The sequence below is a fragment of the Oncorhynchus kisutch genome, linkage group LG11 (assembly GCF_002021735.2).
Source record: "Oncorhynchus kisutch isolate 150728-3 linkage group LG11, Okis_V2, whole genome shotgun sequence".
Lineage (NCBI taxonomy): Eukaryota > Metazoa > Chordata > Actinopteri > Salmoniformes > Salmonidae > Oncorhynchus > Oncorhynchus kisutch.
Window position 1 is genome coordinate 78,910,209 of NC_034184.2, and position 27,719 is coordinate 78,937,927.

Below are 27,719 nucleotides of genomic sequence, written 5' to 3' on the forward strand. Positions count from 1 at the left end.
AAGATGAGACTGATAGAAGGTAAATAATAATAATTAATGACTGAAATGTAAGAGATCGGGAACCATTCCGAGTCGCTCTAAGAGTTCATTCGGAAGACGGAACTCCTTAAATAAACTTCTCTGTGGTGCCCCTTGTTATTAATGAGTTAATTGTTGCATGATTAAATTCAATCACGTAATCAATTAAACGTTAGGTAATCGATTTGGAAAAATAGCATGTCATCACATTAAGGATTGTAAAGACCCGACAAGAGGGAGACGTAGAACACATGCCCTGGTGGTTAGTTTCAGTCCAAGTCCATTCCCTGCTGCTTCCACACCCTGATACGACCATGCTAACGGTACATGACCAATTCTAATGAAGGCTACGTCACGTGGCACCATCAACCCGGCAAGCAACTATGAACATTCTCATTATCTCACCAAGACTATCGCTAACGACGGCACACTGACTCAGCCTTGTATTTAAAGTAACTGTCCAGTGTTTCAAGATTTATATGAAATATGATCTATAATTAATTACAATATGAGTGAAATAATTGCCATTTTTTTGGAAGGAAAGTTAAGTATGGTAAAAAGCTTGTGCATCAGCAGTGTTTCTCGTTATGTCAGCCAGTAACCACGTTTCCATCCACAGTTTGTGAATGAATAAAGTCATACCATATAAAACATTTATAAACACAACAGCTGTGACAGAGTTTTGTCACAATTTTATAAATGCCGATGGATAATTACTTCGTTCGACATGATGGGATCTTTTTTTATGCAAGAAATGGCGAGGGAAACAGCTTTATGCACAAATATTGATATTACCATCATGTCGAAAACTTGTTGTGTGGTCCTCCCACTACGACTCGGAAAACCAAGTTGTTTATTAGGCTACAGATGAAATAAGTTACGATGAACTTTACAGGGTGGTGAAAGTGCACTGTGATCTTGATGCTCCTTTCCAATAAATATCGAGGGTGTAATTCTGGTGACATGATGATTGATGCTTGACTGCCGTTTGACAAATTCTCGCTCTTATCCAATATGTAGATTAGCCTACCTGCACTGTATCTGCAAGCTGTTGGATACAGAGCATATATTTATTTATTTATTTTACAGTTTTTGTGACAAAACTATCGGTAGAATTGTAAATGCAATGGAAACATTGAAATGTCGAATGTAATTATTATTATTATTTTTTAAATAAATCGAAGTAGATTTCTCATGTATCCTACTGTATCTCTGATGTAAGGAGATGACTGAGCACTTGGCATGAATGACATTCTCCCCGTAGAGAAAGATAATGTATATGTATGTTACCACAAAACAAACAGTAACTTGTGGATGCATACATGGTACAGTAGCGGTTAGCTTATACAACCCAATACAACAACATACTGTAGAGGTATTCAGCATGAGATAAAGTTGCAATACCTACTGTAAAACCTACAGAATACCTACTGTAAAACCTACAGAATACCTACTGTAAAACCTACAGAATACCTACTGTAAAACCTACAGAATACCTACTGTAATACCTACTGTAAAACCTACAGAATACCTACTGTAAAACCTACAGAATACCTACTGTAAAACCTACAGAATACCTACTGTAAAACCTACAGAATACCTACTGTAAAACCTACTGTAAAACCTACAGAATACCTACTGTAAAACCTACAGAATACCTACTGTAAAACCTACAGAATACCTACTGTAAAACCTAATACAATACCTACTGTAATACCTACTGTAAAACCTACAGAATACCTACTGTAAAACCTACAGAATACCTACTGTAAAACCTACAGAATACCTACTGTAAAACCTACAGAATACCTACTGTGAAACCTAATACAATACCTACTGTAATACCTAATAGAATACCTACTGTAATAACTAATGCAATACCAACTGTAATACCTACGACAATACCTACTGTAAAACCTAATACAATACCTACTGTAATACCTAATAGAATACCTACTGTAATACCTACTACAATACCCACTGTAATACCTACTGTAATACCTACTGTAATACCTACTGTAATACCTACTACAATACCCACTGTAATACCTACTAGAATACCTACTGTAATACCTACTGTAATACCCACTGTAATACTTACTGTATACGTACTGTAATACCTACTACAATACCCACTGTAATACCTACTACAATACCCACTGTAATACCTACTGTAATACCCACTGTAATACCTACTGTAATACCCACCTTAATACCTACTGCAGTACCTACTGTAAATTATTCAAACCTACAGTAAAAAGAAGAACAACTGCTACTGTGTCTGTGTGTGTGTGTGTGTGTGTGTGTGTGTGTGTGTGTGTGTGTGTGTGTGTGTGTGTCTGTGTGTGTGTGTGTGTGTGTGTGTGTGTGTGTGTGTGTGTGTGTGTGTGTGTGTGTGTGTGTGCAAGTCTGTATCTGCTGAAAAAGAGAGAGAGATTGAGAGGAAACAATCACCAAGCTGCTTCTCATTCAATGATTTTCCTTTTCTATTTATTTACATATGAAGCCATTATAAAACAAGAACATAACAAACAGAAACAGACATTCCAAAGTTTGTCCATACAGTGCAGGGTTACATAGGTTACATACAGGACAAGAACCTCTCTAAGGCGGATCAGGAGTTGTGTGGTAGCAAGTGTGTTCATGTGGCTTTCTGCTGTGGAACAGTTGTGTCATAGCGAGAGACATTGAGTTGAAGAGTTCACAGTTCTGTGTGGTGTTGTGACTAGCTAGGCCTGAGACCATCTTGATTCTACCACAGCAGAGGTGAACAAGCCAATCCACAAATGGCCGGTACTGGTTTTTGTTCCAGCCACCTGATTCTATGGCCACGCCAGGCCTTTGTGGATAACACTGGCCATACTGGGATTATAACCTTTGTTCTCTGGTCTCTAAGGAAGGTCCCGGAATAAGCTCAGTCCCAATTGTACATTCTAAATGCTACTGAATTGCTAGATCAGTTTCTGTAGCTGTTTACAAGAGATGGGCCGGGCAGGCGGCCACATTGGGAAAGGTGGGGAGACAAACCTCCCTGATACTGAAGTTCCAAGTGTTCTGTTAATTATGCAATCACCAATCAGGTACTGAGTTCCATGGTGTTACCATTGTTGAGTAATTTAGCAGACGCTCTTATCCAGAACAATTAGGGTTCAGTACCTAGCTCAAGGGCACATCAACAGATGTTTCACCTCGCCAGCTCGAGGTTTCACATAGTGAACTCGAGGATTCGAACCAGCGACATTTCAGTTACAGGCCCCCAACACTCTTAACTGCTAACCTACCTGCCCCCCCCCCCCCCCAAAAAATGTGTTACATACATAATTTATGCATTCCCTATGGAAAATTAATGATTCAGTGGGGTGCATTTCAATAGTCTTAAGTAGCCATCTCTCCTCGTCTACCAGGAAGGATGCAGCTACACTACAACTCCTCTAGAGGGCAGTGTTTCTCTCTGTTAAGTCTCCACTAGGGCAGTCAGTCAGTCAGCAGGCACCATGTTACAGAATGATGCAGGTAGAAACAGAATGCATAGGGCAGACACAGTCTATTATATTATTCTATAAGCATAGAGAACTGTGTCTGTTTGTCTATGAAGTCAGTCTCTATCTGGAGAGCTCTGTAACAGTGTAGGCCTGCTCACTGGATGTCACACTGCAAAAAGTCACACTGCAGTCGATTGCTGTACAATATCTCCTATCATGTTCACCCTAGTTGTTCTCACAATGAGATTAAAAAAAGAAAGGATAGAGAAAAAGGGAGGACATAAAAGGATGAAGTGATATGATCAACAGGCACTATTTTATTTACTGCCTCTGTCAGACCTGAGCAGTCGAAAACAGATCAGTCGCATCATCTTCTCTACACTCCCATCTGCTTCATTGCCCAGGCAACAGAGACTGTGATGGCTTCTTTGTGCTGTAGCACTAGACTACATTTCCCATGACCCACCTCTGTCTTGCATATCTACTTCCTGGAAAATATAGTTTCAGCATCCCGTCATTGCTGTCAGTGTGTGGAAGTTGTGAGTTCGAGCCATCTGTGACTGCTGGCTCGAACTCACAACTTTCAGGTGTGTGGGGGGGGGGGGGGATCTTCAGGTTGGAGTTCTAGAAAGATGTCAGAGTTTCCGATTTGGAATTCCGAGTTAGTTTACTGTTGAAAACGATTTCACCAGTCGGAGCTCGTTTTTTCCACGTTCTAAATGGTCTTGAATTGACTAAAGTTGGAAGTCAAAGATTTCCGACTTCCCAGTTGTTTTGAACATGGCATGTGTTCCACAGTCCAGGGCACTACTTGTCGTTCTCATCTTCTTCACTCATGCTACTGAAGGAGGCTGAGGCCTCTTTGGGTGAGGAGGGGGAGGCTGGCCTGGGCCGAGGCCAGCAAAAGGGAGGAGATGGGGAACGGGATGGAGACAGTTGCCTGGGTGGACTGTTGCTAGGTGACCCGCGAGGTGACATGGCGTAGGAGATCATCCGACCACTACGCTCACTAAACACCTGTTTCTGTTGGGGGGGTGGGTGGTAGAGGGATGGAGAGTGATGGAAAGAGAGGAAGGGAAGGAGTGGAGAGAGGATAGGGGGGAGGGATAGAGAGAGTTTAGAGAGGGATGGAGGGAGGGGGGTAGGGGAGAGTGGAGAGAGGATAGGGTGGAGGGATAGAAAGAGTTTAGAGAGGGATGGAGGGAGGGGGGTAGGGGAGAGTGGAGAGAGGATAGGGTGGAGGGATGGAGAGAGAGAGAGAGAGAGGAAGTCGGAGAGAGACAGAGACCGGTATGTGAGAGTATTTTCACTTCAAAGACTAGTCTAGTTGGAGGTACACAGTTTAGTTCACAGATTAGATTTGTGAACAAGGAAGTGACATGTCAGATGAGTGATTGTAAAATTTGCATGAGCGGAGCATGAGAGACAGGCCTTACTTACCCATGTTCCATCTGGGCCGAACAGTTCCAGGAAGTTACCAATGAACTCCCGTGATTTCTCCTCCCACTTCTGTATGAGGTCATGGCTCTTCTCCTCCACGCGGCAGACAAAGTGTTTACTCTTCTCCTCCACCGTCTTCACCTTCTCCTTCATACGGTCCACCTGGTTCTGCAGGCAGTACTTCTTCTCCTGAGGAAGGTTGGATGGAGGTTGGATGGAGGTTGGAGGGAGGTTGGGGAAGGTTGGAGGTTGGGAGAAGATGGAGGAATGTTGGAGGGAGCTTGGAGGGAGCGAGGTTGGAAGAAGTTGGAGGGAGGTTGGAGGAAAATTGAAGGGAGGGAGGCAGGAAGGTTGGAGGAAAGTTGAAGGGAGGTTGGAGAGATGTTGAGGAAGGTTGGGAGGAGGTTGGAGAAATGTTGGAGGGAGGGAGGGAGTTGGAGGGAGCTGAATTCCTTGGTGTTACCATTGTTGAAATGATGTAACTTCCATTCATTTATGCAGTCGCTATGGCAACGGGGTGCATTTCAATAGTCTTAAGTAGCCATCTTTCCTCGTCTCCCAGGAAGGATGCAGCTACACTCTGTTAAGTCTCCACTAGGGCACAGTCAGTCAGCAGGCACCATGTTACAGAATGATGCAGGTAGAAACAGAATGCATAGAGCAGACACAGTCTATTGTATTATTCTATAAGCATAGAGAACTGTGTCTGTTTGTCCATGAAGTCAGTCTCTATCTGGAGAGCTCTGTAACAGTGTAGGCCTGCTCACTGGATGCCACACTGCAAAAAGTCACACTGCAGTCGATCGCTGTACAATATCTCCTATCATGTTCACCCTAGTTGAGATAAACTAAAAGAAAGGATGTAGAAAAGGGAGGACGTAAAATGGAGTGATATGATCAACAGGTTGGAGGGAGGTTGGGGGTGAACAGAAGGTTAGAGGAAGGTTGGAGGGAGGTTGGGGGTGAACGGAAGGTTAGAGGAAGGTTGGAGGGAGCTTGGGGGGAGATTGGAGGAAGGTTGGGCGGAGGGTGGAGGAAGGTTGTAGGACTGTTGGAGGGAGGTTGTAGGAAGGTTGTAGGAAGGTTGGAGAAATGTTGCCTCCTTCATACGGTCCACCTGGTTCTGCAGGCGGTACTTCTTCTCCTGAGGAAGGTTAGAGGGCGGTTGAAGAGAGGGTGGTTGAAGAGAGGGAGGTTGAAGAGAGGGAGGTTGAAGAGAGGGAGGTTGAAGAGAGGGCGGTTGAAGAGAGGGAGGTTGAAGAGAGGAGGGTGGAGGAAGTTGGAAAGAGGTTGGAGGAATGTTGAAGGGAGGGAGGTTGGTGGAAGGAGGTTGGAAGGAGGTTGGAGGAATGTTGAAGGGAGGGAGTTTGGTGGAAGGAGGTTGGAGGGAGGTTGAAGGGAGGGAGGTTGGTGGAAGGAGGTTGGAGGGAGGTTGAAGGGAGGGAGGTTGAAGGAGGTTGGTGGAAGGAGGTTGGAGGGATGTTGAAGGGAGGGAGGTTGGAAGGAGGTTGGAGGGATGTTGAAGGGAGGGAGGTTGGTGGAGGGAGGTTGGAAGGAGGTTGGAGGAATGTTGAAGGGAGGGAGGTTGGTGGAAGGAGGTTGGAAGGAGATTGGAGGAATGTTGAAGGGAGGGAGGTTGGTGGAAGGAGGTTGGAGGGAGGTTGAAGGGAGGGAGGTTGAAGGAGGTTGGTGGAAGGAGGTTGGAGGGATGTTGAAGGGAGGGAGGTGGGTGGAGGGAGGTTGGAGGGAGGTTGGCTGTACTGTATGTCTGTGTTTTTTGACAGTTCTAAGTGTACACACAGACACAAAAGCGACAGTTCTGTTAAGGGTAGACAGACAGACACACATACGTTGATGAAGCTGACGTTGAGCTCTTTAGCGGTGTAGCCTCGCTGTAGGTTGCGTCTAGCGTAGAGGTCGTAGTCTCGTACGATACGAGTGATCAGGTCAGAGGTCGAGATACCCTCCGTCCGCTGGGTCGGCACAAACATGCCTGGAACACACACACACACGTACACACACATATTATAAATAAACACCCACACATATTCTAAATATATTACAAATAAACACCCACACAGTTGAACATGCGCACACACACACACTGATCGTCGAGAATCATCCTTCCCTAATCTGAAAACCTGCTGAAGTCGATGGCAGAAAGTCTCTAAAAAGTGGTGTAAACCCCATTGTAAATGAGTGACGCCTCGCAACACGTCAAACCAATCAAATGACTTGCTAAGGAGGAGAGTGTTGAGGCCATACAGTCATTTGTTCTAGCAGAGGCGATGTAACGCTTTCAAAGACTACAGCACAATTCTGGCAAAACAGAATTACATTTTTCATCTATTTTCTGCAAAATTGCAAACTAGCAAAACGGTACACAACAACTCTTTGCAGTCAGTGAACAGTAACAAACATAACACGCTGCACCCCTCCTACGGGCACGTGGGGGAGCCTTCTTAAAATGTAACATCTAATCAAATTGTCGCTGCTGAAAGCCGGCGGAACATTCTAGACATTTCGGCTAATACAAGAATCTCCAGACATGTGGATACCTGAAACTGATTCTGAATAGAGCTTTACACACACATACACATACACATACATACACACACACACACACACACACACACACACACACACACATATACACACACATACACACACCTGCCTCCTTGATGTGTTTGTAGACGTCCTCAGTTCCTGCTGAGGAGTATGGGATATCGTCATGAGCCACAAAATCGATCTGAGAAACAATCAGAACACAAGAAGGCAAGAATCACAGAACAGGAAGACAAGAATCACAGAGCAGGAAGACAAGAATCCCAGAACAGGAAGACAAGAATCCCAGAACAGGAAGACAAGAATCCCAGAACAGGAAGACAAGAATCCCAGAACAGGAAGACAAGAATCCCAGAACAGGAAGACAAGAATCCCAGAACAGGAAGACAAGAATCCCAGAACAGGAAGACAAGAATCCCAGAACAGGAAGACAAGAATCCCAGAACAGGAAGACAAGAATCCCAGAGCAGGAAGAAAGCGCATGCTGTGCACGCTAGCACATTACTCTAGATACACAGTCAGAAAACGCTGAATGAACAAGTGTGATGGAAACAGTCAGACACACCTGGTGTTTCTCCAGGAAGTCCTGTGTGAGCGTCCATGGTGCGTCTCGGACCACCTCGTCCACATAGCGACAGTGTCTCAGAGCCTCGTACCTCTCATCCTCCGTCATCACTGTGAAACCCTTGTACTTGTGGGTCAGCTCATCACTGCACACTGACACACACACACACACACAGAAAGTCACAAAGGTAACAGAGAGTATGAATAACATATATGTTTATAAATGTCCGTACATATCTACATGTGTGTGTGTACATACCTCCCACTATGAGGTATGCATTGGGGAAGAGGTTCTTGGCCTGCATCAGGGCTCTGGCATGACCGGAGTGGAACAGATCAAATATTCCATCTGCATATACACGCACAGGACGGTCCACTGAAGAGGAAACACACAGAGAGTTTACATCTAGAGGACACACAGAGAGTTTACATCTAGAGGACACACAGAGTTTACATCTAGAGGACACACAGAGTTTACATCTAGAGGACACACAGAGAGTTTACATCTAGAGGACACACAGAGTTTACATCTAGAGGACACACAGAGTTTACATCTAGAGGACACACAGAGAGTTTACATCTAGAGGACACACAGAGTTTACATCTAGAGGACACACAGAGTTTACATCTAGAGGACACACACAGAGTTTACATCTAGAGGACACACAGAGTTTACATCTAGAGGACACACAGAGAGTTTACATCTAGAGGACACACAGAGTTTACATGTAGAGGACACAGAGCGTTTACATCTAGAGGACACACAGAGAGTTTACATCTAGAGGACACACACAAAGTTTACATCTAGAGGACACACACAAAGTTTACATCTAGAGGACACACAGAGTTTACATGTAGAGGACACAGAGAGTTTACATCTAGAGGACACACAGAGAGTTTACATCTAGAGGACACACAGAGAGTTTACATCTAGAGGACACACACAGAGTTTACATCTAGAGGACACACAGAGTTTACATCTAGAGGACACACAGAGAGTTTACATCTAGAGGACACACAGAGAGTTTACATCTAGAGGACACACAGAGAGTTTACATCTAGAGGACACACAGAGAGTTTACATCTAGAGGACACACAGAGAGTTTACATCTAGAGGACACACAGAGTTTACATCTAGAGGACACACAGAGTTTACATGTAGAGGACACAGAGAGTTTACATCTAGAGGACACACAGAGAGTTTACATCTAGAGGACACACAGAGAGTTTACATCTAGAGGACACACAGAGAGTTTACATCTAGAGGACACACAGAGTTTACATCTAGAGGACACACAGAGAGTTTACATCTAGAGGACACACAGAGAGTTTACATCTAGAGGACACACAGAGAGTTTACATCTAGAGGACACACAGAGAGTTTACATCTAGAGGACACACAGAGAGTTTACATCTAGAGGACACACAGAGTTTACATGTAGAGGACACAGAGAGTTTACATCTAGAGGACACACAGAGAGTTTACATCTAGAGGACACACACAGAGTTTACATCTAGAGGACACACTGAGTTTACATCTAGAGGACATACAGAGTTTACATCTAGAGGACACACACAGAGTTTACATCTAGAGGACACACACAGAGTTTACATCTAGAGGACACACAGAGAGTTTACATCTAGAGGACACACACAGAGTTTACATCTAACACATATATACCACTATCATAGAGGAGAGGAGGAGGAGAAAGTGAGGAGGATGTGGAAAAGAAGAACGGATGGTTATGAGTGTAAATACTGAGGATGGGAAGAAGAGAGGATGAAGAATGAGGATAAGAGGAGGAGCAGTGATAAACTAGTGATGGAGCTTGGACCAGAAGAGGAGGTATACTTGGGGTGCCTCTGCGGGCCTGAGCGATGGAGAGTTTCTCATGAGGGGCGCGGCACTCACAGCTGGTGTCCTTGGCAAAGATAGCAGGCTCTGTCAGCATCTGAGAGAGAGAGAGAGACCCATACAACCTAGATTTATGTTTGTTTATTTTCCCTGCTGTACCTTAACTATTTGTACATGATTATAACTCTGGATATAGACATATGACATTTGAAATGTCTTTATTCTTTTGAAACTTTTGTGAGTGTAATGTTTACTGTTCATTTGTTATTGTTTATTTCACTTTTGTTTATCTATTCCACTTGCTTAGGCAATGTATATATGTTTCCCATGTCAATAAAGCCAATTGAATTGAACTGAATTGATTTAACAGAGGAAGAGATTGAACTGTTAAGACACTTTATTGGTTCAGTGGTACAGCGTTAACGTCAGCATATTAAAACAGCACATTCACATCTACAAAACCATTTGACTCTTCACAACAAACCACAAATGGTATGAATTTACAGAGGAACAACATGATAGATGAAGAGAAGCAAAGAGAGAGAAGAAAAGAAGGGAGAGGAAAGCAAGAGGCAGAAAGAATCCATTTCATTTGAAAGGGGGGCGGAGAGAGGAGCGGGAGACACAGAGAAAGCGAGAGATGGAGGAGATTTAAAAAAGTTGTCCCCTTCTTGATTGCCATCCCCTCTCTCTGGCTTAGTAATGTCCATTAGGTTATTGATCAGGTCTAATATCTATTCTCTATCACAACTATCAATTACATGGTGATGGGACAAGCAGCACTCAGTGGTATTGATTTACTTCTGGCTAAAATGGCACTCCATCTCTCTCTCTCCCTCTCTCTCTGTCCCCCTCTCTCTCTCTCTCTCTGTCTCTCTCTCTCTCTCTCTCTCAATTAAATTAAATTCAAAGGGCTTTATTAGCATGAGAAACATATGTTTACATTGTTGACATCTCTCTGGCTCTCATTCTCTAGAGCGGGAGAGAAAGAGAAAATCTAACATGCATGACTTCCCCAGTGACATCCCCAATGACATTATAGATATACTCCCATAACACAAGATATATGAAGGTAATTCCACCTCTACGTATTCCATCCGGATAAGGGATAAGATAGAACAAAGAGGAGGTAGAGAGAGCTCCTGTGTGAGCTCCCATCCCCATGGCAACAGATGGAGAGAGCGGAACAGTGAGGAGGACGCACTGAGGTAACTCTTCTCCCACAATCCACTGCAAGGTGAAATCGGGGAGGAGCCCAGAGCGGACAAAGGGCAGGCGGATGCCTCGGTCGATCGGCCAATCAGAGTGACCGCAGCGAGCATGCTTACTACACCCTTACACTGGCACAAGCAGAGAACGTCTAGAGTAAGAAGGGTTAACTAAGAAAACAACAACGCTGTGATGGAGTAAAGAAAGAGAGAGACAGAGGGAGAGGGGTGAGATGATGAAGAGCAGGAGAGAGGCACAAAGAATAAAAGGGAGAGATGCAAACAGATGAGAGAAAGAGAGCGAGAAAGAGAGCGAGAGAGAGAGAGAGAGACTGAATGGGGCTGGCATCGCCCCTGTTTTCTTGAGCTTTTGTGTCCATGTCAGGAGATCTATGCTAGACTGCTTATACACACGTACCCCTGCCAATACTGGAAAACACACCCAACCCCCCACCCTCCCCCAACACACAGTCCACTCAGCATTCAGAACATCCCCCAAAGACACACACAGACAGTGGATCTGTTTCAAAACAACAAGGAGACGAGCTAGCCCCCCTCCCCTCCACACACACACACAGACCCTACCGTGACCAGCTGGGGGCAGGTGTGCTCGAGCTCCTCCATGTTTCCCCTAAAGGCTCATGGGATACAGCGGCTGCACCCCCTGTCTGTGACTCAGCATCAGAGAGATGATGCCTCTCTCTATTTCTCTGTCTCTCACCCAATCTCTCTCTATTTCTCTCTACCTCCCTCTCTCTCTTCCTCTCTCGGCCTCTTTCCCCCCTCTTCACTTCCCCCTGTATCCCCGCCCACTCTGCCCTACTCTCTCTCCTCTCTCCCTCCCTCTCTCCTCCCTCTCCTCCTCCCTTTGGCAGAGTGATCCCTCGCTCACAGACCAGCAGCCAAGCGTCTCCAAACTCTTGCCATGGCGATGACAAAGGGGAGAGAGAGAACTCCAATCAGTGCACAGCTCCCACCGTCTCATTTGCATGGGTGATACGGATTGGCTGAGCTGGCTAGGACCATCAGTGAAGGATGGCAGTGAGTATTAGTGTCTAGGAAGCTATATGTCAATAGTCTACTCTCTCTCGCTCCTCTCCTCTCCTCTGAAAACACACGATAGGTGAAAGTAATCATGGCACATACATGCACACTAAGGAGGTTGCTTTCATATACCCAGTTGTTTCACATCAGTGCAAATGAAGGAAGCCCTCTTTAGAGTAGACTATTGAGACACCACTATGTGTTTAAAGGTTGGAATGGTTCCTCCCTGTGTTGTGTCCCAACAGTCTTAATCAGCTCCTTTCCTCCTTGACCACATCGGGATAGGTGAAAGCAGGAGGCTGTTATAGTAGTAGACACCTATCCCGTGCTTTTGGGATCAGGTGTTATGAGAGAAAACAAGGGGTTGGGGGGAGGAGAGGAGACCGTTTAAGAATATACGGGAACAGTATAGTGTTTCCTACTGATTTGCAATGATATACAGTACAGAGAAGGAACCTAGAGAGAGCTTTAACCTTATTCTATTCCTATGAACCAGCAGGAACATGGAAGTGAATCTTTCTGATCTTTACATTTCTCTCCCCTCTCTCAATCTTTACATTTCTCTCCCCCTCTCTCAATCTTTACATTTTTCTCACCTCTCTCAATCTTTACATTTCTCTCCCCTCTCTCAATCTTTACATTTCTCTCCCCCTCTCTCAATCTTTACATTTCTCTCCCCTCTCTCAATCTTTACATTTCTCTCCCCTCTCTCAATCTTTACATTTCTCTCCCCTCTCTCAATCTTTACATTTCTCTCCCCTCTCTCAATCTTTACTTCTCTCTCCAGTGCATTCAGAAAGTATTCAGACCATATTATCCTCGTTTTGTTACATTACAGCCTTAGTCTAAAGTGGATAACATTGTTTTCCCCCCTCAACAATCTACACACAATGCCCCATAATGACAAAGCAAAAACAGGTTTTTTGAATTTTTAGCACAATGTATTACAAATAAAGAACTGAAACATCACATTTCCAGAAGTATTCAGACCCTTTACTTTGTTGAAGCACCTTCGGCAGTGAGTAGAGCCTTGAGTCTTCTTGGTTATGATGCTACAAGCTTGGCAAACCTGTATTTGGGTAGTTTATCCCATTCTTCTCTGTAGGTCCTCTCGAACTCTATCAGGTTGGATGGAGAGCGTTGCTGTACAGTTATTTTCAGGTCTCTTCAGAGATGTTCGATCAGGTTCAAGTCCAGGCTCTGGCTGGGCAACTCAAGGACATTCAGAGACTTGTCCTGAAGCCACTCCTGCATTGTCTTGACTGTGTGCTTAGGGTTGTTGTCGTGTTGGAAGGTGAACCTTCACCCCAGTCTGAGGTCCTGAGCGCTCTGGAGCAGGCTTTCATCAAGGATCTCTCTGTACTTTGCTCCGTTGATCTTTCCCTCAATCCTGACGAGTCTCCCAGACCCTGAGGCTGAAAAACATCCCCACAGCAATATGCTGCCACCACCATTCTTCACCGTAGGGATGGTGCCAGGTTTCCTCCAGACTTGACAATCAGGCCAAAGAGTTCAATCTTGGTTTCATAAGAAAAGAGAATCTTGTTTTTTGTGGTCTGACAGTCCTTTAGGTGCTTTTGGAAAACTCCAAGCGAGATGTCATGTGCCTCTTACTGAGGAGTGGCTTCCGTCTTGCGACGCTACCACAAAGACCAATCAGGTAGAGTGCTGCAGAGATAGTTGTCCTTCTGGAAGGTTCTCCCATCTCCTCAGAGAAACTCTGGAGCTCTGTCAGGTTCTTGGTCACCTCTATGACCAAGGCCCTTCTCCCACGATTGCTCAGTTTGGCCAGGCGGCCAGCTCTAGGAAGAGTCTTGGTGGTTCCAAACTTCCTCCATTTAAGAATGATGTAGGCCACTGTGTTCTTGCGGACCATCAATGCTGCAGAATTGTTTTGGTACCCTTCCCCAGATCTGTGCCTCAACACAATCCTGTCTCAGAGCTCTACGGACAATTCTTGGCTTAGTTTTTGCTCTGACATGCACTGTCAACTGTGGGACCTTATATAGACAGGTGTGCGCCTTTCCAAATCATGTCCAATCAATTGAATTTACCACAGGTGGACCCCAATCAAAACATCTCAAGGATGTAGTAAAGGTCTGGATACTGATGTAAATAAGGTATTTCTGTTTTTTTATTTTTAATACATTTGCAAAAATGTCTAAAAACCTGTTTTTCGCTTTGTCATTATGGGGTAGTGTGTGTAGATTGTTGAGGATTTCTTTTATTTCATCCATTTTAGAATAAGGCTGTAATGTAACTAAACGTGGGGGAAGGGGTCTGAATACTTTCCGAATGCCCTGTATATTTACATTTATCTCCTTCGTTACTTCTCTCTCCATCTTTACCTCTCTTTCCATCTTTCTATATTTACTTCTCTCTCCATCTTTACTTCTCTTCTCTCTCCATCTTTACCTCTCTCTCCATCTTTACTTCTCTCTCCATCTTTACTTCTCTCTCCATCTTTACTTCTCTCCTCTCTTTCCATCTTTACTTCTCTCCTCTCTTTCCATCTTTCTATATTTACTTCTCTCTCCATCTTTACCTCTCTCTCCATCTTTACGTCTCTCTCCATCTTTACTTCTCTCCTCTCTTTCCATCTTTCTATATTTACTTCTCTCTCCATCTTTACTTCTCTCCTCTCTTTCCATCTTTACTTCTCTCTCCATCTTTACTTATCTCCTCTCTTTCCATCTTTACTTCTCTCTCCATCTTTACTTCTCTCCTCTCTTTCCATCTTTACTTCTCTCTCCATCTTTACTTCTCTCCTCTCTTTCCATCTTTACTTCTCTCCTCTCTTTCCATCTTTACTTCTCTCCTCTCTCTCCATCTTTACTTCTCTCCTCTCTTTCCATCTTTCTATATTTACCTCTCTCTCCATCTTTACCTCTCTCTCCTCTTTCCATCTTTACTTCTCTCTCCCCTGGACCATTCTCTCGCTTCATTTTTTGTATCGATTTTAACCACTTTATATAAGATTCTCTCTGACTCTACATCTGTCTTTCTTTAAATACCTCTACAAGAACATAAAGGACACTGTTGCATAGTCAGAGAGTCAGAGACTACAGCCACAGTGTGGGTATAGTCAGAGACTACAGTCAGAGACGACAGCCACAGCCACTACCTTTCTACAGCCACTACCTTACTACAGCCAGAGACTACAGCCACTACCTTACTACAGCCACAAAAGTAATCTGGGAAAAAGTAGGCCTACTTTATAGGTCTACTTCATTTTTTACATGACTGACATCTAAAGGCTTGAACCAGCAACCACAATTAAAGGATAGCCCAATTCCACTGTGTCCTGTGCCATAAAGGTCCAGATATCTTGGCTGAGGCCATAGTACAGGTAGAGGTTACAAGTATACTATTGTTGGTTGGCTGACTTACGGTGCCTGCTCCTCTCCTGCGTCCGGACGCACAGGGTGCACCAGAAGCACCTGCATAATCTTGCGTTCCATTGCTTGTCCGCCCCACCATGATTAGAGACGCGTATTTGTCCGTCAAACGTTGACTGTATAAAAAACGGTCCTGGCTTTTCCCTTCCCTCGTTCCAACCGTCACCAACAGGCACCGAGGCACGGGCACTCAGACACTCTGCGCGCGAGTGTAGCCGAGTGAGGCGTGCACGTTCGTTTTTAAAAACCGCCGGCCTGTGTCGGACATGCATGAGCAAACACACATGCGTGACCGGACACACCGGGGGACAGCGGCACATGGTTCACCAACTACAGGCATGTCCAATTAGTGGATCTTGTTCTGTGGCCAAGTGGCTTAAATTAACGAGTAGATAGCTATGTGTCCAGGTTACTAAAGTTGTGGCCACACATTGTATCTTGAGACAAAATTAGCATGCCCTGAATATCTTTAAAACAAATAAGCTCACGCCCTAAATATCCAGACACGTCAGACATCGGCTCTCTGATCATACGTTGCCTCTCAGTCTAGCCTACATGAACCTAGTTCAATAAATCATTGCGTAACACTGAAGGCACAACACTGTGTACATACAGTTGATGTTTTATAGCAGATAGTGTGCTATCGGCAGTGGTGGAAAAAGTACCCAATTGTCATACTTGAGTTAACGTAAATATACCTTCATAGAGGATTACTCAAGTAAAAGTGAAAGTCACCCAGTAAAATACTACTTGAGTAAAAGTCTAAAAGTATTTGGTTTTAAATATACTTACGTATCAAAAGTAAATGTAATTGCTCAAATATACTTAAGCAATAAGGCTTCGAGGGGGTGTGGTATATGGCCAATATACCATGACCAAGGGCTGTCCTAAAGCACAACGCAATGCGGAGTGCCTGGATACAGCCCGTAGCAATGGTATATTGGCCATATACCGTAAACCCGCGAGGTGCCTTATTGTTATTATGAAAAGGTTACTAACATAATAAGAGCAGTAAAAATACTAGTTTTGTCATACTGTGGTATATGGTCTGATATACCACAGCTTTTAACCAATCAGCATTTATGGCTCAAACCACCCAATTTATAATTAAGTACAAATGTTAAATGATATATTATTTAAAATTCCTTATATTAAGCAAACCAGACGGCACCATTTTATTTAAATTTTAGTTTTGGATGGCCAGGGGCACACTCCAACACTCAGACATAATTGACAAATAAAGCATTTGTGTTTAGTGAGTCTGCCAGACCAGAGGCAGTAGGGATGACCAGGGATGTTCTCTGTTTAGTGAGTCCTCCAGACCAGAGGCAGTAGGGATGACCAGGGATGTTCTCTGTTTAGTGAGTCCACCAGATCAGAGGCAGTAGGGATGACCAGGGATGTTCTCTGTTTAGTGAGTCCACCAGATCAGAGGCAGTAGGGATGACCAGGGATGTTCTCTGTTTAGTGAGTCCACCAGACCAGAGGCAGTAGGGATGACCAGGGATGTTCTCTGTTTAGTGAGTCCTCCAGATCAGAGGCAGTAGGGATGACCAGGGATGTTCTCTGTTTAGTGAGTCCACCAGACCAGAGGCAGTAGGGATGACCAGGGATGTTCTCTGTTTAGTGAGTCCACCAGATCAGAGGCAGTAGGGATGACCAGGGATGTTCTCTGTTTAGTGAGTCCACCAGATCAGAGGCAGTAGGGATGACCAGGGATGTTCTCTGTTTAGTGAGTCCTCCAGATCAGAGGCAGTAGGGATGACCAGGGATGTTCTGTGTTTATGAGTCCTCCAGATCAGAGGCAGTAGGGATGACCAGGGATGTTTTCTGTTTAGTGAGTCCTCCAGATCAGAGGCAGTAGGGATGACCAGGGATGTTCTCTGTTTAGTGAGTCCACCAGACCAGAGGCAGTAGGGATGACCAGGGATGTTCTCTGTTTAGTGAGTCCACCAGACCAGAGGCAGTAGGGATGACCAGGGATGTTCTCTGTTTAGTGAGTCCTCCAGATCAGAGGCAGTAGGGATGACCAGGGATGTTCTCTGTTTAGTGAGTCCTCCAGACCAGAGGCAGTAGGGATGACCAGGGATGTTCTCTGTTTAGTGAGTCCACCAGATCAGAGGCAGTAGGGATGACCAGGGATGTTCTCTGTTTAGTGAGTCCACCAGATCAGAGGCAGCAGGGATGACCAGGGATGTTCTCTGTTTAGTGAGTCCACCATATCAGAGGCAGTAGGGATGACCAGGGATGTTCTGTGTTTATGAGTCCTCCAGATCAGAGGCAGTAGGGATGACCAGGGATGTTCTCTGTTTAGTGGGTCCACCAGATCAGAGGCAGTAGGGATGACCAGGGATGTTCTCTGTTTAGTGAGTCCACCAGATCAGAGGCAGCAGGGATGACCAGGGATGTTCTCTGTTTAGTGAGTCCACCAGATCAGAGGCAGTAGGGATGACCAGGGATGTTCTCTGTTTAGTGAGTCCACCAGATCAGAGGCAGTAGGGATGACCAGGGATGTTCTCTGTTTAGTGAGTCCACCAGATCAGAGGCAGTAGGGATGACCAGGGATGTTCTCTGTTTAGTGAGTCCTCCAGATCAGAGGCAGTAGGGATGACCAGGGATGTTCTGTGTTTATGAGTCCTCCAGATCAGAGGCAGTAGGGATGACCAGGGATGTTCTCTGTTTAGTGAGTCCACCAGATCAGAGGCAGCAGGGATGACCAGGGATGTTCTCTGTTTAGTGAGTCCACCATATCAGAGGCAGTAGGGATGACCAGGGATGTTCTGTGTTTATGAGTCCTCCAGATCAGAGGCAGTAGGGATGACCAGGGATGTTTTCTGTTTAGTGAGTCCTCCAGATCAGAGGCAGTAGGGATGACCAGGGATGTTTTCTGTTTAGTGAGTCCTCCAGATCAGAGGCAGCAGGGATGACCAGGGATGTTCTCTGTTTAGTGAGTCCTCCAGACCCGAGGCAGTAGGGTTGACCAGGGATGTCGTCTTAATAGGTGGTGAATTGGTCATTTTCCTGTCGTGCTGAGCATTCAAAATGTAACGAGTACTTTTGGGTGTCAGGCAAAATGTATGGAGTAAAAAGTACATTATTTTCTTTAGAAATGTAGTGAAGTAAAAGTTGTCAAAAATATAAATAGTAAAGTAAAATACAGATACTCCAAAAAACGACTTAAGTAGTACTTTAAAGTATTTTTTACTCAAGTACTTTACACCCCTGGCTATAGGGTATTATTTTCGGAAGCTCAGATGACTGTTCTACAGAATATGCCTAGGCCTATCACACGTTGACAACGTTGTCTGTGTTAATTCCTTCAATAATCCAAAAACAAGAACAAAGCTGAATAGTAGAGACCTGCACTTGCATGGGCTACAATGGATCTTTTGTAGGACTGATGTTTGAACGCATTGTAGAACCACCGTGCCAATATGCGTCTGCGTGGCCCACAAGCCCGAGCGCGCTTTTATCCTCCAAATCTGGGACAGGGGATTCTTTTGTGCGCGCACAGAGTCCCGCCAGGGTCACCATGGAAACAAGCTTCATTGCGATAAAAAGGCGACACTTTCTGCTGTCAAAGCATCTGTAAATAGTCTTTGCCTCTCTTCAGAGAAATGTTCCCTCACTTGTCAAAAGAGAGGTGGGAGATACGGGTCATGGACGAAGGTTGGACTGTGTGTGTGAGAATGAGTGATATATATAGAGAGAGAGACAACACTGTATATATACATAATATTACATTTGTAATGTCTTTATTATTTTGAAACTTCTGTATGTGTAATGTTTACTCTTAATTTTTACTGTTTATTTCACATTTGTATATTATCTACCTCACTTGCTTTGGCAACGTTAACATATGTTTCCCAAGCCAATAAAGCCCCTTGAATTGAATTGAGAGAGAGAAAGCGAGAGAGAGAGGATGGTGTGTGTATTGACATCATGTGGCCCAGAGCACGGGTGTTCTTGATGATGAAACAAGCAATAAACAAACTTTAACTCACCATCACCAACATTCCTTACAGTCCAGACCCCAGACTAATAAAGTGAGGAATACATTGTAAATGGAATTCAAGGTTATCCCGGTTTTAACCTACAGTGTTGGCCTACCGTACTAGCCTACATCGACGATGAAACAACATTGCCATCAAGCGGACATTGGACCACACACATTGTTATACCAAGCGCCAAGCCAAAGATTATGTATTGGAAAGAGACCGCTCAAACAATGGAAATACATGTCCTCAAAGATGGAAGCCAGACGGGAGAGGCGAGACAAGATGGTATCACTCCTAGCCAATGAGAGGGCAGATATGCGTGTGAACAACAGGCAGAACTCCGATTTAAAGTCCTATTGTTTCTAATTGCCAAAATGCCAGGTGAGTCCACTTATATCAGTGCATTCTTAACAACCTAACCATTACGGAACTTCTATTCGATCAAATAAACATCACGTAGCAATTAAATTTTTTTGTTGACCAAATTCTACACTCTCTCATTATCCTCCATACAACTCTTCAATGAGTGGTTTTATTTTGGTGGACAGATTTCGAGCGGAGTAAATCCTCTCGCTTTGCCTCTTCCTCTCTGGACAAGCTTCGAAAACACCAGCGATTGGCTGCTTTCATGCTGCGTCATTTCCTGGAAACGACTTTCAACGGGAAGAATATTTGGCGCGGAAACTTCTGTTGTGTTGAGCTGTGTACCAAGAGCCTGTTGCACAAAAGTAGAATTAAGACATCCGGGATAAATGACTCAGCTGAGCTCAATGAAGCCAAAACATGTGCGTCCAGGCTTAATTGGTTGCACAAAGACCAAGCCAGGATGAGCAGACACGGATTCATTAAGCCAGGTGAAACCAATCCTGGATAGGTGCGCGCTCACGGCTCACTCAAATAGACCCCGCCACAGATCACAGATTAACTGATTTACCATGGCAACTAGAGCCGCGTACTTTTCCCCGTCGGAAGCACAAATCCTCATGGAGGCATACGAGGAGGTAAAATATATAATTAAGAAGAAAGGCAACACCGCCACAGTGATAAAGCAAAGAGAAAAAGCGTGGCAAAGTATTGCAGACCGCCTGAATGCGTAAGTAGTGCACAATTACACACTCACCGCTCCGCTGAAACATCACAATTACAATTCAAATATTTAATTCACATCTCCAAAAATGCAGTTGTACTGTAATTATGAAACGGTTAAATTTTTTATTGAAATGCACTGCAGATATGAGTGAAATTGTGTAAAGTAACTCCATCACACTGTATAAAGCTATGATAAATTTTTTGATATTTTTACTGAAAACAAGACAAAAATACCAAGTAATTTTTTGCAGTGTGACTCCATTAAATGTGTGTGTGTGTGTGTGTGTGTGTGTGTGTGTGTAGATTAAACATGAACGGGCCAAAACGGACATGGCAGCAGGTCAAAATCAAATACAAGAACATTCTGCAGAATGGTATGGTCCCTGACTAATATTTAACAAAGCACAAGCATATATTGTACCCAGAAGGTGCCTGCTCACACATTGTCTGTACTGTTTTAGCAGTGAAAAAGAATACCCACAGACAAGGCACGGGTGGTGGGTCACCAAAGGCTGACCTTACCCCAGCAGAGGACATGGCCTTGGAGCTAAATAAAGGCAGGCCCGTCTTAGAGGGGATCACTGGGGGGAAAGAGACGAGCATAGGTTCCTCCCAAGATGCCACCCGCTTCATTCAAGGTATGTCCTTCCATCTCTACATGGGATACAACCACATTCATATTGAATCAATTTGGACTGTCTGACTTTGGTTTACCTATTGCCTTGCAGTGTCTGGCAGCACTGTGTTCCTGTTAGAGCCACCAGCACAAGCACCAGACGATGCTGAGCCAGTGAGTACTCCATCAAAGGCATACTGTAGGCCTGGCATGTCTTGTCTACTAGCTTCAATATGAATCCGATTAAATGTGATAGGGTGAAGGCCCCAGTGCAGCAGCAACAGCACATGATGGAGACGATGATGAGGAGGAGACCATCTCTCTGGATTCCAGAAGGCATGAGGTATCATGTTAAGACTGTGAAAGTACTATTTACTCTACAATGGTGAGGAGTCCTCATCAAAATCAAAAAATCTAATTTCTTTTACAGGACCCAGATGCTATACAGTGGGAAAACCAGCCTGGCAACATAGTGCGTATTAATAAAAGGACACCACATCCTGCCAAATTCCAGCTGCGCTAATTGTATTGTGTTCACAGAGCTCACAAGCTATCAGAAAGTTGTATGGCAACCACCTCCGGCGCCAAATAGAACTGGCAGACATAGACATTCAGTACAAGAAGAAAAAGATGGAAAATCTTGCACTGGAGTTCGAAATAAAAAAGAGGACAATTAGGAAACTGGACCTTGAAATAAAAAAACTTGAGAGGGAGGTGAGATATGCCTTCAATGTACACTGTATGCTAACTGTAACACAAATGTATTAATCATTATTATTCTTTCCTCCCCCAGCTCCAAGAAGATGACACAGCTCAAAATAAAAATTTGGTATATTCTCGTAAAGTCAAGTGAGCCATGACATATGAGCTCTTATTGTGAGCACACAGGACGGTGGCATCTTTCTAAGGTTTTTTTTATTTTCCCAGCAATCAGTACAACCAAGTCATCGTTATAAGGCATCGCCCTCTTTTGCCCACCCCCCCAGTACCAGGTGTGGCCACTAGCCTATATGAAGGCCCAAAATTGTGTGTTCCTTTCTGCTCTGACAATGGCATGCCCATTCGTGCGAGATGTGGTGGATGAAGAAGCACTTGTGCTGAGGAGAGCCTTCAGGCGAGAAAGGGTCTTCAGGGACCGGTTGGACCCACTGGCCTTCCCTGATGACCATCTATATGAAAGATACAGGTTTTCTGCAGATGGCATCAGGTATCTATGCAGACTACTGGGTCCCAGGATTAAGCACCGCACTGCACGGAGCCATGCACTGAGTGTGGAGCAAATGGTTTGTGTGGCCTTGCGCTTTTTTGCTAGTGGAGCCTTCCTGTACTCAGTGGGGGATGCAGAACAGCTGAACAAGGCCACAATTTGCCGCACAATAAGGAGTGTGTGTCTGGCTATCAAAGCATTAGCAGATGTCTTCATCTCCTTCCCTGGCCACAGAAGACTCTGTGACATCAAAGAGGAGTTCTATAGGATTGCAGGTAAGAGGATCTACAAATTACAGGACAACTGTTAACACATAGTAGGATACTCATTACTTTGTGTGACAGGTTTCCCCAATGTCATTGGTGCAGTGGACTGCACACACATAAGGATAAAAGCCCCCTCAGGTGCCCATGAGGCCGATTTTTGTGAATAGGAAATCCTTTCACAGCATTAATGTTCAGGTGAACATAACTTTTTGATATTGTCCATTGACGAACACTCTGCATTGCCAGTGATGTGCATTGATTGGTGTAATATTCCTCATCTTATGATTTCAGATGGTCTGCAATGCTGACTGTGTGATCAGCAATGTTGTGGCAAAATGGCCTGGCTCAGTCCATGACTCCAGAATCTTTCGGGCCTCTGAAATCTATCAGTGCCTATCACAAGGTAAGCCACACAACCCCTATTTATAACCATCATGGCTGTGTCAAGAATATCACTGTGTTTATGAGGTAGTAATGATGAGATTTTGTGTTGACAGGTGAATTCTCTGGTGTGTTGCTGGGAGACAGGGGGTATGGCTGCCAGCCTTTTCTCCTGACACCTTTCACAGACCCCCAGGAAGCACAGCAGGCCTACAACCATGCCCATGCCAGGACCAGGGCCAGAGTTGAAATGACCTTTGGCCTCCTGAAGGCACGCTTTCACTGCCTTCACAAATTAAGGGTCAGCCCTGTTAGGGCATGTGATATTACTGTGGCTTGTGCTGTCCTCCACAATGTGGCCTGCCTGAGGAAGGAGAGGGCCCCCAGAGTGCCACCAGCCATGGACTGGGACAATCCGGCAATCTTCCCTGATGACGACAGTGGTCGGCTGCTGAGGGACCAATATGTGTTGAATTATTTTAGTTAGTATGTGTGCTTTCAATTTTGGTTAAATATGTCCTGCGGTGGCAGAGGAATATGGGTTTTTTTGGGTTAGTTTTTTGCCGAATTTGGCCTCTTATGATTGTGCGGTATACTGTGTGTAATACAAGGCTGCAGGGAGGCTACTGCATCCATTCATTTGTCTGTTCAGTTGATGTGTATGGATTTGTCCTGCATTTATTTTAGTGTGCAGACATGCAGGGTGTGTTATATACAGACCTTTGAATGTGTATGTATCATTTTGTATAATATGCTTGGATTCTGTGCTTTCCATCTTGTAGAGTCACTGTGACTTCAGTTTCGAAAGGAGCTGATGGTTTACCTGCTTTGTTTTGTCCTTATTCAATAAAGGAACATAATGTTACACATTGTGTTTTTATATTCATATGGAATGTGTATTTGTTTATATGACAGAGTACTAGGGCCACACTGAAGAAAAAGGATAAAGTCATAAATTTATGAGGCTGGTTCTTTCTGCAGAAAAGCTACATATTGTTTTTACAGTTTTGATACTTATGACAATGTGATACTTAATATTCTGGCACATCAGCATGTCTTTGTTTATGAAACCATACTGAAGTACAATTTCACGAAATGCCCCACATCTGTCATTTTAACAACTGTCCTCCTTTAAAACAACTGGTTACAATATTATGACTTGTGTTTTTTTCCCCTCTGTGGCCCTAATATTCTATCATTTTATATATAGCCTTATAGTCTATGGGAAACTGTAAATTATCTAATGATAGCAACATCTAAAAATCATTTTTTATCCAAAATCATTGAAATTAATGATCACAAACGTTTAAATAATAACAGTGGGTCTAGTTATATGTGATAACAATGTATAGTGAGCAGTGAAATAACTATTGGTTTCCATTTGTGGTGACTGCTGACTGACATTAGGGATGAGATTAAATAGATCCTGGAATTTAGCCTGGTCTGGGGCAGGCTAGCTCCACAGAATACATCTCCATGGTAATTTATACCATAACATATCCTCCTGCCCCCTATCCATCTTTAGTGCAACCGGATTACGGATCAATTGAGCCAGGATCACCAAGATATCCTGGCTTAATCCCTTATCCTAGTTTTGTGCAACAGGCCCCAAGAGAGAGATGAAGGTTGTCAATAAATAGCAATGGCTCCGGCTTCTAACACATAGTGAGTCTGAACGGAAAGTTACTGTAAACAAACAAGCATGTTAGCGAGCTAGACAAGAGGGAACATGCAAATACGGCTTAGCCAGTAAGCGTTACAATAGCTCTCACTAACAACAAAGAAATTATGAGCCAGTTAACGTTAGCTAGCTTTTACAGAATTACTAGATTTAGTTAAATTTACACTGAATGATCGTAATATGAATAATTACCCACAGTTAGCTGGCTAGCTACTCTGATGATGACATTTTAGAAAGTGGTCTGTCGCTAGCTAAATTTAGCAACGTGGGTGTGTTTACATACATTAGCGTTGCTCCTATTGTAATTGGGTTACAACGAAACAGGAAGTCAGAAGTTCCATTTGAACTTTAAAATTTTTTTTTAAGCCCTCTATTTTCATTGAGTTGTCGCCAACCATTTTCTCTAAGGCATCGCACCTGGCATTGATGAGCCTGGAAAGAGTGGCGATAACATCATTATTGGCAGTGGCATCTGGGCCCAGTTCCAAACATGCCTTTCTTGGAGTTATAGGCAAAGAAGGAAAATCCTCGTCTGACACGGTAAGTGTCATAGAGTCTGTCAGACCAGTATAGTTGTGGCAGTTGTCAATCAAAGCATTTGCCTCCTATGTAACGACATTGGATGATGCCTGAGCATTGCTAGCTGAGGAGGTAGCCATAAGATTTCTCTTTGTCACCGCGCTGACATTTTGGAAAATCTAATGTTAAATCATCAATAACCTGGTGTTTTTAGCAAGCAAAGTATTCGTTTGTTAGTTCAAAATAATACACTTTTCACTATCTTTCAAAAGTTGGTATGCAGAGCTCTGTCGGAAGCGGGCGTTCAAGCTGCTATCTTGGAGCCTCCAAGTTCCTTTTCAACTTACTGTGTCAGTGGACATGACGGTTGGTCATTATGACAGGGTGAATTTGAGACAATATCTAAAGAAATGTATTATCAAACAGACTTTCCAAACTTCCTCTGCTTTACAACAGACCCATGTTTGCAAAGTCTCTTTTAATATACTGAACAAAAATATAAATGTAACAATTTTACTGAGTTACAGTTCATATCAGGAAATCAGTTAATTGAAATAAATTCATTAGGCCCTAATCTGGATTTCACATGACTGGGCACGGGTGTAGGTCTGGGAGGGCATAGGCCCACCCACTTGGGATCCAGGCCCAGACAATTAGAATTTGTTTTTCCCCACAAAAGGGCTTTATTATGGACAGAAATACTCCTCGGTTTCATCAGCTGTCCGAGTGGCTGGTCTCAGACGATCCTGCAGGTGAAGAAGTCTGATGTGGAGGTCCTGGGCTGGTGTCCGCAGCACAAGGTGCACCTGTGTAATGATCAGGCTGTTTAATCAACTTCTTGTTATGCCACACCTGTCAGGTGGATGGATTATCTTGGCAAAGTAGAAATGCTCACTAACAGGGATGTAAACACATTTCTGCACAAAGCTGGAGAGTGAAGGTTTATGTGCGTATGGAACATTTCTGGGATCTTTTATTTCAGCTGAAATGTTTATATTTCTGTTCAGTATAATATGTTACTTTAGATATTGTCTCAAATTCCCCCGTCATAATGACCAATGGATTTTAAAATGTATTTTCATTTGATTTAACTTCTGGCTTCCCACAGACTGTTCTTGTGCAACCCAATACAATAGGAAGTAACACTAGTGTATGTAAATACACCCGCATTGATAAAAACAGGTAGTCACTTGCCTGCCCTGAATGTGCTTTCAGGGGATGACTGGTCTGGCAGCTCAACAGAGCCAAGGGAGAGAAGGTCAAATACGAGGTGATAGTCGTGTGTGTGTGTTCGTTGTCCAAGCCCTGTTCCGACAGGTGTGTTAACAGTTTCGGCCCTTTTTAATCTGTGTGTTTAGTGAACAAGTTGTCTGGTGTTATAGCCTTGTTTTGATGTGTGCTGTGTCTAGGTGGCGGATTTGACCAGTGTGTATGAAGAGGTGGACGAGGAACTCTCGGATGGCGAGAGAGGCAGGACCGTGACTGGATCGTTGATGATGGTGAGTTAGTGTAAAACACCTCCACCACCCTTTCTGCTTATCAGACACACACACAGTCAGCCAGCCAGCCAGCCAGCCAGACTTGATCCGTGAGACACATTTGACAGAAATACCGAAAGTAACACATTCTAGCTCCAAATGTTCTGCTATTGAAAAAGTATCACCGTTTCGGTATACCGTGCAACACTACCGTAGACCAGCCTTTGTATGTATTGTTCGGTTGCGGACATGTTAATGGTGGGTCATGACGCGTCAGAGTACATTTATAATGATTTAATTAATTACTGAAATTGATTTGGCCAAGTGCGTCTGCACTCTCTGCTCAGTTTGGCACGAGTGTGAGAGGGAGATGCCCGTGTGCTTCGTGGTTTACCAGATCTTTTTTTCTGCAGTTTTCTTGAAGATCACTCCGCGACACACACAATGCAGTGGTTCAGCAGGAGATGATGCGCTGTCTGCCGCTGACTTCCCACTCGCTGTCTCTCGCCGCTGTCATCAAATGGACTCATGCTAGCAACAAGTTCTGACTGAGCTCTATTGTCATGAAACGCCATGCAACCGCAGAGTTTCTCTCTTACAAAGTTATAACGAGGAGCGCCCACAATGTGTTCTGTGCGGGGGAAGTGCTTACTAATGAGTCTCTCATAACGAACAAATGAGTAAAAGGACACGCCCTGACCAAACATCCACAGCATGATGGTAAACCCAGAGAGTTATTTCAGAACAGGGCAGAATGCTTCAGGAAACAGTGCTTCAGGAAACAGTGCTTCAGGAAACAGTGCTTCAGGAAACAGTGCTTCAGGAAACAGTGCTTCAGGAAACAGTGCTTCAGGAAACAGTGCTTCAGGAAACAGTGCTTCAGGAAACAGTGCTTCAGGAAACAGTGCTT

The 27,719-nt window shown here is 44.1% G+C and overlaps 1 protein-coding gene across 8 annotated transcripts; it reads right to left on the reverse strand.

The window, feature by feature from the left end:
* Positions 1-2,480: 2,480 nt before the first annotated feature.
* On the reverse strand, positions 2,481-19,784 carry LOC109899199 (choline-phosphate cytidylyltransferase B-like). 8 transcript variants are annotated; one of them, XR_004211768.1, is made up of 8 exons: positions 15,567-15,992; positions 9,922-10,021; positions 8,329-8,445; positions 8,071-8,222; positions 7,611-7,689; positions 6,791-6,933; positions 4,941-6,084; positions 2,481-4,523 (listed from the first exon to the last, which is right to left on the reverse strand). XR_004211768.1 is itself a non-coding variant. In XM_031836372.1 (8 exons), the coding sequence occupies exons 1-8, from the start codon at positions 19,588-19,590 to the stop codon at positions 4,308-4,310; spliced, it is 1,008 nt and encodes a 335-aa protein (XP_031692232.1). In that variant the 5' UTR covers positions 19,591-19,784; the 3' UTR covers positions 2,481-4,307. The 8 variants fall into 8 exon arrangements, 5 of the variants coding, with proteins under 5 accessions (XP_031692232.1, XP_031692229.1, XP_031692231.1 ...); XR_004211769.1 differs by lacking the exon at positions 15,567-15,992 and adding an exon at positions 11,718-11,953; XM_031836372.1 differs by lacking the exon at positions 15,567-15,992 and adding an exon at positions 19,579-19,784 and having other exon boundaries at positions 4,941-5,129.
* Between the last annotated feature and the right edge of the window lie 7,935 nt (positions 19,785-27,719).

Excerpts from the sequence above, each read along its gene's own strand:
- LOC109899199 (XM_031836369.1), bottom strand. The coding sequence starts at position 15,656 with ATGGTGGGGCGGACAAGCAATGGAACGCAAGATTATGCAGGTGCTTCT. Across the intron at positions 10,022-15,566 it reads GCAGGAGAGGAGCAGGCACC|ATGCTGACAGAGCCTGCTAT; the intron begins GTAAGTCAGCCA and ends TCTCTCTCTCAG. Across the intron at positions 8,446-9,921 it reads GGCCCGCAGAGGCACCCCAA|TGGACCGTCCTGTGCGTGTA; the intron begins GTATACCTCCTC and ends TTTCCTCTTCAG.